This window comes from Homalodisca vitripennis, chromosome 3 (assembly GCF_021130785.1).
Source record: "Homalodisca vitripennis isolate AUS2020 chromosome 3, UT_GWSS_2.1, whole genome shotgun sequence".
In the NCBI taxonomy this organism is placed as follows: Eukaryota; Metazoa; Arthropoda; class Insecta; order Hemiptera; family Cicadellidae; genus Homalodisca; species Homalodisca vitripennis.
Window position 1 is genome coordinate 67,793,835 of NC_060209.1, and position 18,062 is coordinate 67,811,896.

General features: G+C 33.9%; 1 protein-coding gene across 1 annotated transcript in view; it reads left to right on the top strand.

Annotated features, from left to right (window-relative positions):
• The window catches only part of LOC124357021 (multidrug resistance-associated protein 1-like), a 73,161-nt gene that overhangs the window by 18,539 nt on the left and 36,560 nt on the right, over window positions 1-18,062 (top strand). Inside the window, exons 3-7 of the mRNA XM_046808390.1 lie at window positions 3,216-3,341; window positions 3,969-4,106; window positions 4,530-4,655; window positions 9,881-10,074; window positions 17,128-17,316. Coding sequence (XP_046664346.1) covers window positions 3,216-3,341; window positions 3,969-4,106; window positions 4,530-4,655; window positions 9,881-10,074; window positions 17,128-17,316 — 773 coding nt within the window. The remainder of the gene's footprint in view (window positions 1-3,215; window positions 3,342-3,968; window positions 4,107-4,529; window positions 4,656-9,880; window positions 10,075-17,127; window positions 17,317-18,062) is intronic.

The window sequence follows — 18,062 nt, forward strand, 5'->3', positions numbered from 1 at the left end:
CCGGACAATGCTTAGGTTAGGTATGTTTACCGTCAGCTGGTCCAGGTTCAAAGTCGCCTTTGCAAGAGACTGCTGAATCTTGAGATGATGGAATTTTCAGAAGCTTCTGCTCCTCTGCACAGTCCATATCTTGCTTTCGTATCTTGTGTAACCGTCACGAGAGCATGTCGGAACTTCCAGCGTTTCAGTGAGACTTTGCCATTTGGATCGTGAACCTGTACTGATAGTACTGTTTCTGTTATTTCTCTATTCTTCTCAAGTGTTGAGGACAATTCCGATCGGTTTGTTGGTTTTCCTGCTTCCACGAAGCTCATGCGAGCATCTAGGGGTCTAAAAATGTCCACTGAAGCAGAGCCCCGTGAATCTGGACAAGGTTAGGTTAATTCGGAGTGATGACTGGTGCTTCGATGGCTCCATTTATATAGTATTATAAATGGAGTATAAAGGGCCTGGAGACATGCCCCTCTCGGCACGGGTCGCACCATTGAGGCTAGGCTGAAACATAAAGCAATAAAGGAGAGGGGAAGGAAGAATTAGAGTACTTCAACAGGAAAGAAAAGAGAAAAGATCAGATTGCTTTAGAGGAGTTGTGTTCGATCATAGAACGAAATATTCAGAACAAGAAGAAAAGGGATCTGGTTAGTAGGATTGTAAACCTGTCTGACCACGTACGAGTAGTAGCCAGCCTCTGAGGAAATCCATAGTAAAATACACATTAGAAAGTTTCCGTCCACATATTACGTCATGCTCCGAAGGGGATGAGCATGACTTAAGGAGGAAAATGTGAAACAAATCATTGAGGACTCACCAGAACACAGTTTTTTTTTTTTATTTATTTTTTTTTTTCTCTTTGGGCAAGAAGCTTATAAATTGCACTTAGTCCTGTAAGGACCTTTGCACTGCTTCCGGAGTGATAGGATATTCAGGATGGGTAAGGTTAGGGAGTAGGGGCCGCCTCCTATCGAGATCCATGAGGAAGAATTAGGGCACTACATCTCAAAGTCATCCCGGAAGAAGGGAGGCCAGCTGTGAACCAGCCTCTCCAGACAAAGTAGGCAGGGGGTGGCACACCCTTGTTGAGGTTAACAAGAGCCTCTGAGGTAAGGGAAAAAACCCCACCAACTCCAACAGCCATCCTCCACAGTAGACTAGACCTATCGAATTGCCCATGAACCCCAGAATCTCAACATTTGCGGTTAGTGATGTGCCGCTACTGGACATCCATAAGGTTGCCCAGATTGAAGTGGCACATCGGTTTTTGCTGTGCCCAGTGGTGGGTTCAACTGGTAGGTATAAACCAGCCAGAAGTAATCCCTGCTGGGTTCAGAACACAGTTTAGAGAGTCATCTTACGACCAGACTCATGGACTACTGATAATTAATGCAATATAGCATAACAACAGTGACATTCTGTTTGCTTGCATCTTCAACAGAACTATATCTTTTAATATTTATATTTATGTCAAATTAAGGTCATAAATAAATCACTACAAATTCAAATATTAGATGTTTATATTAAGATATTACGAGTTTACTTTAAAATTAAATGTAAGATTTCAAGGAAAGTCTCTTTGGTGTCATGCAACGCCCAAGATTTGCACATGCACGTGCAATATTCACTGAAAATTCACTTATCAATCGTTTTATGCTGATATATTCAGAGTGGAAAGATAATACAATACCCTGATATACTACTCTCTGAATAACTGCGGAGTCTGTGTCAAAGCTGGAAATAATTTGTTTTGTTTCATTTAAGTATTACACTAAATCCTTTCTACAAATCAATCAAAATGTATACTCCACCCATGAAATTATTGTAAAATTAAACAGAAACGTATCAGCCAGAGAAATCTCCGGGGAGCTTCTGTTATTCACTTTGCCTTGCCTTTTTTGTCTTTTATGCATTTATTTTTGTTAATCAAAATGCAGTTTGACACAACCCATGAGTATCCATCAATATGATAGAAGAGGTAAGCACAACTATTAAAATTGTGTCATAGTTTGCCTGACCGTCTCTCCGTGTGATAACTCTTGATAGAGAGGTCCTAGAGACTTAAAACTTGGTACATTGGCTCAGAGTAAAATCCTATTGATTTTGAAGTCAAAATATCAAAGGGGTGTCCGCTCGTCTCTTTTATTACGTTCTGTCGGGACCTTCGATACTCTGTTGTATTGATTTATTTTAATATTAGAAAAGAAAACCAAGATATGTTTGACTGTAGGGTTTATTGATTTCATGTTTAGCATCCTTTAGAAAATGTGAAATTGGGCATGACAGCTACAACCTACGTTTGAGAGTTGTTTCCTTCAATCAAGTGAATGCTTCTATGTTATAAGATTAATTGTAAGCAGTTTTTTTATTTTTTGTTTATAAATATAAATATTGTACCACAATATATTTAGAATAGCTTACATTTAATTGTCTTTTGCTGATGTTATAGCTCATGTACAAAAAGCATAAAATCACGTAATTTCAAATTTTTTTTAAAACGTAATTTCAATAAACCCATGTTGAACAGTGTGGGGAATGTAACAGTAATGTAACTGTGGGGAATGTAATAGTATTTACGTCGGTCAAACTGGTTGGGCATTTAAAACAAGATTCAAGAAACATCGACCTCATCCACGAGTAAATAAACAAAAACGATCGTTCGCCCAATATCTTTTTGAAAATTTATCAACATAAATGCCATCGATAATATTTTGGAGGTATTGAAACGTATGCAATAAGGGTCTGAAACTTGACACCCTGTAAGAATATGAAACCTAAAAACATTTCAAACGAAGATCTAAATTGTGCAATATTCCATGGAAAGCTCCAATTCAGTTAACATTATTTTTTTAACACGATCCTCGGCCACAAGAATACTTTATTACCGATAAGACTCAGAATAGACCATGAAGTAGGGGAAGAGGAGTGACATAACCTTTAGCCCTCAGTGTCTTCGCTGCCGACCAGGGTTCGTGTCCGTGGTTTGTTTGTGTGCGATAGTCGTACCATTTATGTGTTTCGTAAAATATTTATAGTGTATGTTTTAATTTGTTAAATTGTTGTGTTTTTTAATTCCGCATTTTTATATACTAGACGATTGGACTTTCGTCCCGAATCTTGTAGTGACAATTCCATAAAAGCGAATTTTTGAACAGTTGGCAAGGTAAAGTACCATATATTTTTAATTTAAACATTTAATTTAAATCCAATTTTTTGTCCAACAGTGTTTCAACTTAGTACTTATCACACTGAGTGTTACCAGCTTCGTCTGGTCACTGACCCTGAGTATGGCAGGAGAAAAGGTTTACCCTGTTGATCTGTGGACTCCTGCTGTAACTTCTGCTACTTTTGTAAGTGACAATTCATCTATTGTTATACATTATTTTCTGTTACAGAGAAAAATGTATATATATATATATATATATATACAATCAAATTATCCATCAAAATGTGTATGTTGTCTTAAACATTTAAAAATTGTAGTAAAACAATACTAATTTTAATTAATCTCTGAGATAGATGGCAATGTTACTGCTTCTCAATATCAGGATCTGTAATCAATAAATCACCACTTAATACTCAGAGGTGTAATAATACTAATCAATCATAAAAGAGAGTATACTCGGTTTGATGTTCTTTCATCCAAAGAAGAAATCAGGTAAAAACTACCTAGACCTACTATATCTGAAGGATTAATTATAAAAAATTTCTTTGGATAAATAAGATTTCATGTTGTTCCTGCTAATATAAGTTTTATATTGTCCAGTAATTGTTATTAATTTCAAATGAATTAATTAATTCGTATTGAGATAAGAGTAAATAAACATTTTAAAATTCTGATTGATCCCTTGAATGAATAACATTTATTATACTAGTAATTTTTAATAATTGAATTAAATTTACGTCAAACAATTTTCTTAAATGGTCATTGAAATAATATAGGATATAATAATTTTGTATCTTAATCCGTGTTTCAGTTGTTGACGTTGGTACTACTTATTTGGGACATGCAAAGAGGACTCCAGTCTTCAGCAGTTCTGTTCTTGTTTTGGCTAATTTTAAGTATGGCTGGCCTCGCACAATTCTCCACCGAATTTAAAGACGCAGAGTATGATGTGAGCATTAATAATTTTAGAGTGGTGTATTGGTAATAAACAGGAAATAATTTAGAGTGTAATAATAACCTCTCTTAGAAATAAAATTACGATTTCCTTCAGACTATTATTATACATTGATCACAATATAGTAAGAATGATGTGTACAAATATTTTGTCTTTTATTGAACTGTACATTAGTATTTTATCAGACAAGTGGATGATTTGATACTGGACTTCTGCATGCCTTGTAATTTACTAAATTGTCAGAGTACAAAACACAGAGCGCACATTATCCACAGCTCAATGTATAGCTTAAAGAGGGCTCACTTTTCAAAATCCAATTTTAATTTTTGAAGTAAAATAAACTTAACACAGATTTAAAAGTCAAATCTTAATTGTATTTGAATTATTTTATCATGTAAAATATGTATTCTATTTCAGGATTCAGGAGAAAGTGTATCCACGTGTCTACTTTACATATTTCAGTACCTTCTTGTGGTTTTAATGTTTCTACTGAACATATTTGCTGATCCACCGCCAAAAGTAACCAACTATCCAAAAAGCCAGGTAATTAGTTCCCTTTAAAATTAGGAAAAAATTATGATTGTAGGAACTTGCAGACAATCAAGTTCTTATATTCTGGTTGAAACCAACCATACACTAGTGATCAGGCACTTTCCATCTACGACTTCAATTCTACATCCAATTTGCGAGGCAATGATTTGTTTGTTATATTTTTCAACAAAAATACATTAATTTTTGTAAGAGATCCGTCAAGAAATAATTTCTCGAACCAACCTCATCAATATACTGTCCCATTTAAGTTACATAAGTTAAATTATACTGAAATGACTATGACAACGAAATTAGGAATGACTATTCTAAAGGGTTTTTCATTTTGGGCGGGTAGATGTTGAGATGAAATAAAATAAGCTATGTATGATATATTATCGAAATTTATTTTTCATATGTAAGGCCCATGTATGCCATTATGTATGGAATATGACATTGTTCAAATGTCCACCGCGGTTTCTCACAATGGTACGGATTCGAGTGGTCCAATTTTCAATTACTCTGCCGGATATGTCCAGTTGAATTTGAGGGATGGCCTGGGTTATGTTAATATAAAGTTCATCGGTTAATTGAGGCCTATTGGCATAGACCTGCGACTTCAGAAACCCCCATAAAAGGGCGTCTAGGGGCGTCAAATCGCACGATCTCGGTGGTAAATTCACGTCACCTCTGCGACAGATAACCATACCCTCAAATCGTTCATGCAAAATGTTCATGGTGTCATTCACTGTGTGGCACGTAGCGCGGTCCTGCAGAAATCACATGTTGTTATGTTCATATCGTTCAATTTCGACCAAAATAAATCCGTGATCATCGTTCTATATCGTTCGCCGTTGACAGTGATGGCCTCAACAATGTTTTTTTGTTTTGTTTAAATACAGACCAATGCTCAATCGTGTAACTTGTCACAATGAAATCAATTGTCAATGAAACAGCTTAAACCAAAACAACATGGCCGCCACAGGCTGCCAGTATCTACCCACCCAAAATGAAAAACCCTATAGTAGATAAAGATAGAAATTCTTTTAAAATTCAAAGATTTATTTCCTTAAATTTTGAGGATAAATGATAAACGATAACATGACATTTTTTATATTTTTGAGGAAAACTTTAGGTTTAATAAAATTATTGTTTAGATTTTCATTACACAAATCTGAACTCAAACTGAGTTTACATGTTATAATGTTCTTGTTAGTGTGATATTAAAAGGCATACCTGACCATATATAATATTATATATATATTATATATATATAATATATATATATATATATATATATATATATATATATATATATATATATATATATATATATATATGAAGGGCACAGGGGAAAAAAAGGAGTTAACTCAAATTTTTTCACATTTTTTTTTTATTTCACCGTTGCTTAGCAGGCAAGAAATGGATTCACGTGGTTATATCATTTGCGGGAAAAAACGGGTGGGTTATATCACTAATAAATTAATAGTTGAAAATATTGGCTACAGGGGAATAAGGAGTTACGTGCAGCGCTACTGGGAAAGAAGGAGTCAAATGCATGACTGAAAGTGTGTTCCTTTACAATCATCACACTGAAAAAGAAGTGAAGTTTCAAGCCAATTAATTATATTTTATCTGTTTTTTACAATTATAATAGTTTACTACTAGAGCTATCTGTTTCCAAATTAACTGGAATCAGGTAATGACTCAGCTGATGTAAATAGTACTCTATTTTGATCCTAGTAGCTATTGTTTTCATTTCAGTCAGATCGTTTTTGTGTGGTGAATGAGGTTAGTTGTGACTACTAAAATTGGGATTTTACTTTGTAGATTGTTTTTTAATTGATACAATCAAACAATGAGTGAAAGTGAAAATGTGGAGTGTCCTGAGAGTGATAAAAAAAACTAGAAAACGTAAAGTACATGGAAGAATGTGTGATGTAACCAAGAAAATGAGGGTGCAGGGACATGAGGCTGGTGCATCTTGTAAGTGTAGATATAAGTGTTTTTGAGAAAGTAGGCCTAACATTGGAAATAAGAGATAAGATTTTACAACAATTCAACCTATTGGAGACCACTAACGAACAAAATTCTTATCTGTGTGGTCTGATTTCTATTGTACCGGTTCAAAAACGGCGGCCTAAAATTACCCTCTGACTCTTCAAAGGTAAGAGATGTATCTTGCAAATATAAAGTAAGATCAGCCCAAAACGGAGTCGTTTTTGAATGGGAAGTTTGCCGTAAGGCATTTATCTCAATCCATGGGATTACCCAAAAGAAAGTTGAGTACTTAATTAACAGTTTTAAAGATGACTGGGTGCTCACCTAAAGATCAACGTGGTAAGCACTCCAACAGACCACACAAAATTAATAATGAGTCTTTAAAATTTGATTAAGCAACATATAACTTCTTTCAATGGCAGAGGTGCCCATTACTGTTTGCATGATACGTCTAAGACAAGTACCTTCCTGACGATTTAAACATTTCAATCATGCACAAAATGTATCAGACTAAATACCCTGACGAAAAATGCTCATATGAGACCTATAGATCCATTATGCAAACAAAACTTCAACATATCGTTTGGCTATCCGCGAACGGATACGTGTAGTTTTTGCGATGCAACTAACGTAAAACTGAGTAGTCTACAGGTAAAATTAAAAGAAGCTAAATATGAAGATGACAAATTAACAGTGACTAATGAAATAAAAACCCTTGAGACTCAGCTAAAACTTCATAAAATTAAAAGCTGAAAAGTTCTATGATATCAAAAGAAAGGCACGTTTGGCATCACAGAAAACACCTTCATTTGAGGGAATTTGTATAGACTATGGTCGAAAAATTTGTCTGTGCCTAATGTGACAACAAACGACGCCTATTACAAAAGGCAATTGTCAGTATATTCATTTAATGTACACATCCTAGGTAGTGGTAAAAGTATTTTCTATATGTATTCTGAGTGCGAAGGGAGTAAAGGAAGCGACAACATATGCCAAATGTTGTTTCATTTTGTCGAAAAACACTTGCCTGAAGATGTAGAAAACCTCCACATATTCGGAGACTCCTGTGGGGGACAAAAATAAAAATTTGACTGTGTTTACCGTTTCCTTCATTATTTGGTACATGTTAAGAACAGATTTAAAAATGTTCAATTTACTTACCCGATAAGGGACATTCATATATACTGAATGCGGACCGGAAACATGGGTCGAATAAAAATCTAACTTTTGGGCTGACACCCCATCAGAATGGGCAAATTACGTTCGCGAGGCTCGCCAAAACCCATCACCGTTTGTGGTTTGAAGAAATTGACTACACTTTTTGGGATGGAATGGAAAAGAATTTCTAGAACTTACTTACAAAAAGAAAATCCCAGTGTTGATAAGACCTATGAGAGAAATAAAAAGTGACTTGCTCATCTGAACGTCTGATATATACTTCAGGAATAATTATAGTGGCCACTGGGACAGTGTTGCCATAACCTTAACCTAAAAGAAAGAGATTTGTTGTTGACAAGACTACTCTTCCAGACGTTTCTTTGAAAGGTAATTTATAAGTTTATGGGCTAGCACTAAAATGATTGTTTAATATAAACCTTGAGAAAGGCACTTTTCAAAATTAAATCACTTACATGTTGTAAATTTACAAAGCTGCATAAATTTACTTTTATAAAATAGACCTAGGGCCTATATTTTCTGTTCTTTAGTTTTTACTGATAGTGTATTGTGTATGATTACAGATAGATTATCAATATCTAATGAAAAATATCAAGATGTGATGGAATTGACTAAGTTTTGTAAAAACCTGACTGCCAGGGAATACTTTGAAAATCTGCCTCACTGCACAAAGGAAAAGAAGAAAGCAAAATAATGTATTAGAACTCGTAACAATAAAATAAATGCTGTTTTTAATTTTCATGCATTCCTTTTTTAATTTTTGATCCAAACCATTATAGAGAGAAATGTGCTATCTCAAATTTTCTACTAAGAAAAGACACTTCAGGGGAAAAAGGAGTTATTAGTGTGTCTATAACCCCTTTTTTCGCCCAGAGTTAGGTAGTTCTTAAAGGAAATATTTTTTTTTAATATTATTTTTAGAGTTATCAAAATAAAACTTTAGAATGGCTTTACATATTAAATATCTAACCTTAATACAAATTATTCAAAAATTATTTAATATAAACTTTTTTTATATCACAAATTTAATGTTGTTTTTCACTGTTCTGAAAAGTTTGCTAAATGGTCCTTAACTCCTTCTTCCCCTGTGCCCTTCATATATATATATATATATAAAATATGTATAAAAATCTTTATAAACCCTCAATTAATAACATTTTTTTTAAATCTGGTTAAAATTATCATTTTGCAGTTTCTAGTGTCGCTAGAGGGAATTCCTGTCTTGTAGACATTGTAGATTAAGGTTGAATTAGAAATGCCAATACAAAACTATACCTCTTATGGTAAATAGCTTTGAGAAAAAATTATGAATCACAATCTTTGAGGTTAAACCATGAATTTCTACTTAATTTTTTCTATTTTTAAATAATTTAGCTATAAAGTAACAATATATCATTTTTCATTGTTAAAGATTGTCAAATGAAAAATTATCAAAATGGTAGTCAAACATTTAATTTTGCACAAAGAAAGTTTGTATATTATATCTGATAGAATATATTAGCCCCACAAAATTTTGAATAACAAGCATTAGTATTGTACCCAGTAGTTTTTTTTTTTTTTTTTTTTTTTTTTTTTTTTTAATTAGGACACATTTGTGAGGTCTTAAAGCGCAACAATTTCATGGGGGGAAATTCCTGAAACCCAGTTTTGGAGGTATTTTATACCTCCTAAACCACCCATTGTGCCAGCCACCACACTGTGTAAATGTAAATATGTTATGGCATTTTTAGTGCCTGTAATAAGAAGAACGTTGTTTCACATGTCCTCTGCAATAATTACATTCAGGGGGAGTTAAACTACAGACTATAAAATTTACATTACAGAGATGTCTAACTGAAACAACTCTTTAGAGCCTTATAATATATCATCCAGTTGTAATAGTTCCATTTTATAACTAGCACAATTCTAGCAGTTACTGAGAGTATTTAATAACAGGCCAAACTGCACAGTCTACAATGGATTTGTGGGGAAACTAGATTTGCTCAATATATAGAATATTTTATCATTACACTACATTGAAATCTGGCATATCCACTACATAATTGTTATTGTATTTTTTACAGAAACTATGTCCAGAAGTACAAGCCTCATTTCCTTCAAGAATGATTTTTGGATGGTTTGATCAGCTGATATGGAAGGGTTATAAGAAATCTTTGAATGTTGCCGATCTATGGGACTTACGTTATCAGGACACTTCAGCTCAGATAGTAAGACGATTTGAGAGAAGCTGGACAAAGTATTATGGTGAAGATACTGAGTAAGTTAAAATATCCCTTCCAGTACAGTCAGGAGATTCAAGGTAGACTTTTGTGTGGCTGTCTTCTTGAAATATTAAACTATAGCTGAAGTATTTGTTTTGAAAGCTAATTGTACAACACTGATACATGATACAGCCACTAATGGTTGACATATTGGTTAGTAAACTCATAAAAATAATTTAGAAATGCCATCACCAGAATTTACAAATCGGTATTATATTGCAAAGGCCCATACATACATACAGAGTGATCCACAAGGATATGCAGATACTGTGTGAACTCATTCTACATGTGAGAATAATGAAGAGGTTAAATAAATATGGGCCCGGAAATGCTTTGTTAGCAAATTATGGACAACAAAAGATTAAACCTTGATTTCAGCTCACCATGTAAAACTAGGTTTTCATAAAATTCTGGTAAAGTAGATTAATGGGTGAATTTAATTGTTTTTTATGGTTTTTGACTTGATAAATTGAATTAAACAGGTCCCAGAACTTTAAGTTAAGTATTTTTTGTACAAAACCTAGTGTCAAATGCAAAAAATATAGTGAAAAACACATTTTTTTCATCTTTGGGCAACAATAACTTTCTTATTTTATCAAGAAATAAATAAACATTCTAATAACTTGTAGAAAATGTTATTCTTAACAATATGGTGTAAATAAAGTACTCAAAAAGTGATTATATGTTTGATTAAATAATTTTTTATTCATAACAGTTCAAAGTAAAATTAACCGGAAAACATTAATCTAAACCTTTTCAACCAAATTACAACAATTTACAAATTACAGTGAATTTTCAAGTGTCTCCATTGGCTTGCATTTTTCTGCTCATTTAAGGATGGCTTTTGTTGCGTTCGGTAGTTTAACACTTTCCTTTAATTGTGTAAAAGCTAATGAAGCTACACCTCAGTAACGCCTCACGGGAATTAACTTTGACCTCATAAACTTTCTCCTTCATCCATCCCCATATGCAAAACTCTAACGGCATGATCTGGTGACTTGGCCGGTCAATGTATAGAACCTCCACGATCTATCCATTTATTTGGAAAATGTTGATTCAAGTAGGTGGAAATAATATTCGAAAAATGTGGCGATGCACCATCATCTTGGAAGTACAGCTGGCATCGCATTGCAAGAGGGATATCTTCAAGCAATGTTGGTAATTCTTCTTGAAGAAACTGTAAGTATGTCTGACCTATTAAGCGCTCTTGAAAAATAAACGGTCCAATCAGCAGATCATGAATAATACCACCGATACGTTAATGCTAAAATGCTGTTGAAAGTTACGTTCAATTGTTACACGAGAATTCATTTCTGCCCATGAATGTTGGTTTTGTAAATTATTGATACCATCACGAGTGAACTGTGACTCATTGGTATATAAAACATACTTGAAGAGTCGACAATGAGTGTTTAACCGAATGCAGTATTCCAAGTGACGGGCATTCTCTCCTGGATGTAAATGCTGTATTTTTTGTTTATGGAAGGGATAGAACTTGTTATTATTGAGTGTTATCCATACTTTATTTTATGTAACCCTGAACTGTTTAGAAATACGTCTTGTTCTAATACCTGTACTATGTTCAAAAACAGCAACAATGTTTCTATAATAACATCATGTTGGCAAGAGGAACTTTGCAATGGGAAGTGATCGGTTTCCTGTAACAAAAGAAATGTAGCACTAATGAGTGAAATCCTTTGCTAGCCGTAACATGCTAAGCATTTCTGGACTCGTTTATATAAACTTTTTCATTATTTTTATATAAAGAGTGAGCTCCCACAGTTTCTGCATATCTTTGTGAGTCACTTTGTATAGTGTCCCATTGGACACTTAACATCTACGTGGAGTTTTCATTAGAACTCTACATGGATGTTAAGAAATGCACTCCTTCTCACTGACTTCATAAAGTCTTCTGTGTGGTGTAATCTCACACTTTCTACAGAATAATTAGAGACTGATTTCAGCCTTAAAACACCTGAAGCTGTATTTCCAATGACTCAGTTTCCTTCGACTACTGAACTGAATTATGTCTGATGCATTGATACATTCACTGATTGATATTCTGACTGTAATGCCTAACAACACATAACATTTATAACATTGGAGGTTTGAACTGTCTTGGCCAAATGAAATGAAAGATTCTTGATTTATACTTGTAAAGTTAGGGCCACATGGCACACTGAAAAGCAGAAATCACACAATGAACAGAGAAATTCTCCTTAGTATTGCAGCAGATTTGTTAAATAAAACAACCCCTACTTTATGGCTTATCCTGGCTGGATTCCTTTTATAATAATTTATAGATCAATTCATATTATGACTAAATCGACATAAAGTTTTTGATTTAATTTCAATGGACAACTCATATATATTATGTAAAAACATACTAGTTGGTGCCCATTAGCGAACGTGTTTACGTTTTTTTTACGGGTCACCAAGATGGCAACTAGAAATCGAAAGGTAAATAAAGAAAAACAAAAACTGTAAATAGACGTGGGTTGGAAAGTCAACAGTAGAGTGATAGTGAAAAGGGTGCAACTCACTGAAGACGTCTGCACAGGTAACATGCACCGCACAGCCCGCCTGAGACATCGTATCCTCCTGAAAAGCTCCCATAGGATCGACACAATTGTAGGTGAATTTGAAGTTGAAATCATAGAGAGTACACGATTTGCAATAATAGTCATGGTAATGGGAGGGGGAGGGGCAAGTGATTATAAGGGATTCAATATCTGTCCGGGGCAAAGATGAATTCCACAAGGCGGTACAAGGGGGTTCTCTACATTACTCTCACCTTGAGTTTTAAATATTGTTATTACATAGTACAGTAGAACCCCTCATATCCGGCCACCACGGGACCGAGCCCCTGGCCGGATAACGATTCGGCCGGATAAACCAACCTACAGTACACAGCAATTGACGAAACAAAACAATTGTACTGTACTGAACTAACCGCACTGGCAATAATCAACGAACTGTTTACATGTTAAACCTACTAGCTCAACTGAGGACAACACAGGAAAATGTAAACAAATAGATACACCAAAATAATGCACGAGTCGTGGTAGACTAGTGCGTGCAACTGCGCGTCCGCAAGCCGTAGTAAATAAATTTCGATATTGGCTTCCGGGAAGTGGCCGGATAAACCGAGGTGCGGTAAAACCGAGGCCGGATATGAGGGGTTCTACTGTACAAGTAAAAGAGCTCTATGAGACTAGTGCTTGGCAAAAGGAGAGAAAGATATAGATGCATCCCACACGGATTCACATTTCGGAAAAATAAAATTAAGAGAGAATGATAGAGCGAAGTACACAGGAGTCCTTACATTTTGGGGGACTGCTGTACATGCAGGGGACAAGGGACACTATGACAACTGATCAGGCCATGTCACGTGATCGCAGGTGATATTAAATTGTCTCAGCCTATCAAGAGCAATCAACTGATTTTACGTCATCGTTTATAGCCAGCTTATCAAGTATTAAAGAATAAAAATGTAAACCAAATGAATCTAAAAAAATGAAATGAAATTTTGCACTAATAAACCAGAGTTTTAAATATCATACAATTATAGAAGGGATTTTTAAATATTTAAAATTCCTTCCAATTAAATTATAGAAGTTGTTTTTATAAATAATTGGTTTTTAATTTTCTAAAAACAAAAACAATCATATCAAAATAATATTGTTATTGTTTATATTTATGCAGTGAGTTAGTGTTGAGATTTTATATTAAACTTATTTATAATAGAAAACATAACAGAAAGCATATTTACATATTAAACACTTTTAGTAGATTGGGAAAATAGTGTATACAGTTAGGGTTATTAAGCGTTCATTTGGCCAGGAGTGCCAATCTAAGCTACACCAGTGAAAGTAGGAGAGTGGATATTTTAATGTATTTTTGTATTAAAGGTTGAGATTAAATAGATATAGTTCACTTATGTAAGTTTATAAATTGCTATTACTATTTGGTAACAGAGTTCAAAAATTAATGTTTCGAATGTGTTGTTTTAATATTATACAATTAACTAGCTGACCCGGCGAACTTCGTACCGCCTTAAAGGGTCCACAGCATCCACATTGGTGCTTGAAATGTGCAGAATAAAAGAAAAAGTAAAAAATAAAATCAAATTAGGTCCTATGTGATTTTTCTTTCCTTCGCAACTAATCTGAAATTTTAAAATAGAAAAACAAAATAAAAACACACAATTCGTAAGTTATCTAAAATAATTTAAATCGCAATAAGCAGCAAAGCCACAGATACATTAATTTATTAATATTGATTCTCTTTCTTCCGTCGAGTACCTTGTGATATACATCATTTTTTGTCTTGTTATTGAATGAATAAAGCAGATGGTTTGCCGACACACGTGAACATGCCACATATAGTTGTCCATGAGAAAAACATGGATTTTCTAAATTTAGTTCACAAACGCTCAAAAGATTGGCCTTGTGATTTATTAATCGTCATGGTAAATGCAAGACGAATCGGAAACTGAGTTCGTTTAAATTCAAAAGGCATATCGGTAGGAATCATCGGAATCCTTTGAATAAGAACTTCCTCACCTTTTAAATTTTCCTTTAAGAATCGTCGCGTGAATCACATTTAACATCAATGTTTTTACAACCACACGCGTTCCATTGCATAATTTTTGTTGATTTAGATTGCGAAGCATTATGACTACTGCACCAACCTTCAAAAGTAAATTATGGGGTAGTAAGCCGGGGCACATCCAAAGAGTTTAAAAATTCAGTTGGATAGTTAGTGTATTCATCTTCATTTGTTACGCAATCAATAGATTTGAATGTTTGCAGAGTACCATCAATTTGACTCTGAATAAAAAAGTTCAAGTCATCCACATCCTTGTTCTTAGCTGCCAAGATTGCTCGCTCACTCAAACCAATTGTTATTTTTGTGATTAGTACTGATATTTGGGAATACTTTGCTGATTAGTTCATCTTTTGTTGAGATAGAGGTGCAAACATTGGATGGAAATGAAATCAATCCACTTTCTTGGTCTACAGGAACACAACCATTACCAACAACTGATTAGAAAAATTTTGAGCAGATGGATCGTCTAATATTTTCAACTCTCATGTTTGCAGTCAACTGTAGTTATTTACATAACGCCACAAATTTGATGATTTTAGGCAAGCATTTATTTCATCAGCAGCAGTCGATCTAGGAATAACTGGCAGTGTTTGACGGAAATCACCAGACAGTAAAATTAATGCGCCTCCAAAACATCTTGTGTCATTGCGCAGATCTTTCAATGTTCTATCAAGTGCTTCCAATGCACGTTTATGGGCCATTGTGCATTCGTCCCAGATAATGATTTTTGACGCTACTAAAAATTTTGCCATTGCTGAGTTCTTTGATATGTTGCATGTTGGTTGCTCAATGGTTTGAAGATTCAAAGGCAGTTTCAGCGCTGAATGAACCGTACGACATCCTTCCAATAATGTGGCTGCTATCCCAGAAGAAGCAACTGCTACTGCAATATCAGATCTTGCACGAACAGTAGCCAAAATCAATGACATTAGGAATGTCTTTCCAGTACCACCGGGGCATCTAAGAATAATAACCCCACCATTTCCAATCACTAATTGCCTTTGTTAATGTACTATAAACTTCCTTTTGTTGGGGGTTCAACAGGGGGTACATTTGTATGAAATTAATTGTTCTAATTCACGTGAATCACTCAAGTTCACGCTCCAACTCCCGATTATATGCGTCATTCATTCCGCAATTTGGTGCTGGCATTCCCAATTTAACTAACAAACTGCCACACATGAGGTAACACATGCCCTCAATCAAGACTAAAGCTTGGTTATAAATCTCTTCGTTAGCTTCGAGATTGGGATTTCTCATACTAACACGAAGCCTATGTAAAATGTCTTCTGCCATGTTATCCTTGTATTTGTTCCACAGGTCACGTGGATTTGATGAAAAACATGTGGGAATAATGATAGCAAATAATGTCCGTATCTGACTTGAATTTGCAGATATAACCGCTTCAGCAATTGTCATGTCCCTATGAGATTGAGAAGCACGAAGTCGGGCCATACCAACACGACGCTCTTGTCGTCCGATTTCACATTCTTCTTCAGTAGAATTGTTCACAACGTTACGAAGCCTTCTTGCATTACGGCTTTGTTGAGACAGATTTGATCTTCTGGGTCGCGGCCATCTTTATAATAATCCTCTCAATGTTCACAAACACTCGCAAATCGTTTAATTTCGTGCGAAATAAAGTTATCCGAACCGAAAGCAATCGAAGTAATAAGTTGTTTTGTCTTTTTTTTAAAACCAACAGATTATTTCAAAGGTAAAAAAAAAAAATCACTTCATGATTGACTGATTATTAAGTAAAACTCAAAGGACAATCTATATGTCAGTAGCCATGATTTAATTTTTGTTTGACTGAGTAACCCAGAAAAATGACACAGGCAGCTGTCAAAGTGTCAATCAAATTTACAGTTGTTTTTGTTTACATTTTGGAATTCAGGCAATTGTTTTTTTTCAAGATAAAGTTTTTTACTCTATGCTTTCAAACTATAGGTGTAAAGAAATTTAAGAATATTAATTAAATGATATAAACATATATTTTCTTTTCTTGCATTATATATGTTTACAAAGAACAGCTGTTTAAATTTGAACAGGCTTCTTTCACTTAATAACATATGTTTGCTGCAATGCATTTCTTACGGGTATTTTTGTAACTTTTAGAGACCAGTGGGGCGGAAATCCTGAATCGGGAAACGGGATAAAAAGTATCCTATGTCCTTCTCCCAGTTCTTAGCTACCTCCCTACCAATTTTTCAGCCAAATCGGTTTCAGCCGTTCTTTAGTTATAAATAGTGTAAACTAACACGACTTTCTTTTATATATATAGATTAATAAATTAAAAATTAAAAAGGAATTTTAAGATTTTTAACCACAACTTTTGATAAACAATACTCCCAATCTGTTTTAAAAATAACTGTCTTCCTGAAATATTCAAGTGTAATATTCTATTTCAATGTAATGCTATTTGAATATAATTACAGGGCTGATAGCAGTAAATTGTACAAGAAATTTAAATCATATGGAACACTGAAAAATACAAGTAGTGTAAAGAAGAAGAAAGTCACTATTCTATGGCCTACCTGGGGGACTTTTTGGGGCCCAATCATTTCTTCAGGAGCAATTAAGATCGTAGTAGATATCATATCGTTTGCTAATCCACAGATTTTAAAGTGAGTATATTTAAGAATATATTGAATTTACCAAGATAAGGTTCATTAAAGATGTTAATAACACTTTTAAAATTAAAATTTTTTCTCACTATTTCATTTTGATTTAGTTGGTTTTTTATTTCATTCAAAATTTGTGGTAAATAACCTTCTTTGCATATCATAAGTTAAAATGAAGGAAATGTTTAAAGTATATCTAATTTTGCAACTTGCATTCGTAGTTCAGTGCAACAGAAAAAAAACTACTTTAAATTTTGTATTTCTATTTCTTTTTATTTTTAATTAAATATAAAAATTATAAATTCAATGAGGGCCCTTTTCTATATCTTAGTTTTTATTAATGCATTTTACAATAAACATGTTAACCTTTGAATTTATTAACTGTTGTAGATTTTACTGTCTTTTATGTGTACCACAATCGACAGTTATGAAGTTTGATGTTTTTTACGATTACTATATATTATTACTAATACTGTACCTTTTTGTTCAACTTTTGTAACTGATCTGTAAACCAGAAATGATCTTTAAAAATCCAAACATGATTTAGTAACAATGAATTGGCTCATAAACGTCTGACTGCCTGGTCATCTCAAACATAGTTTAAGTTTTGTTATTTCTGAAACAAATATCTGTTTCTTAATTGTAAAAGAACTGTTTCTTCCAACTTCTAATCCTATTTTGATTTAATTGAGTGTTAGGAGACAACAATGTGCATCAGCTAACTGTAAACTAAATTACCTATATTATAG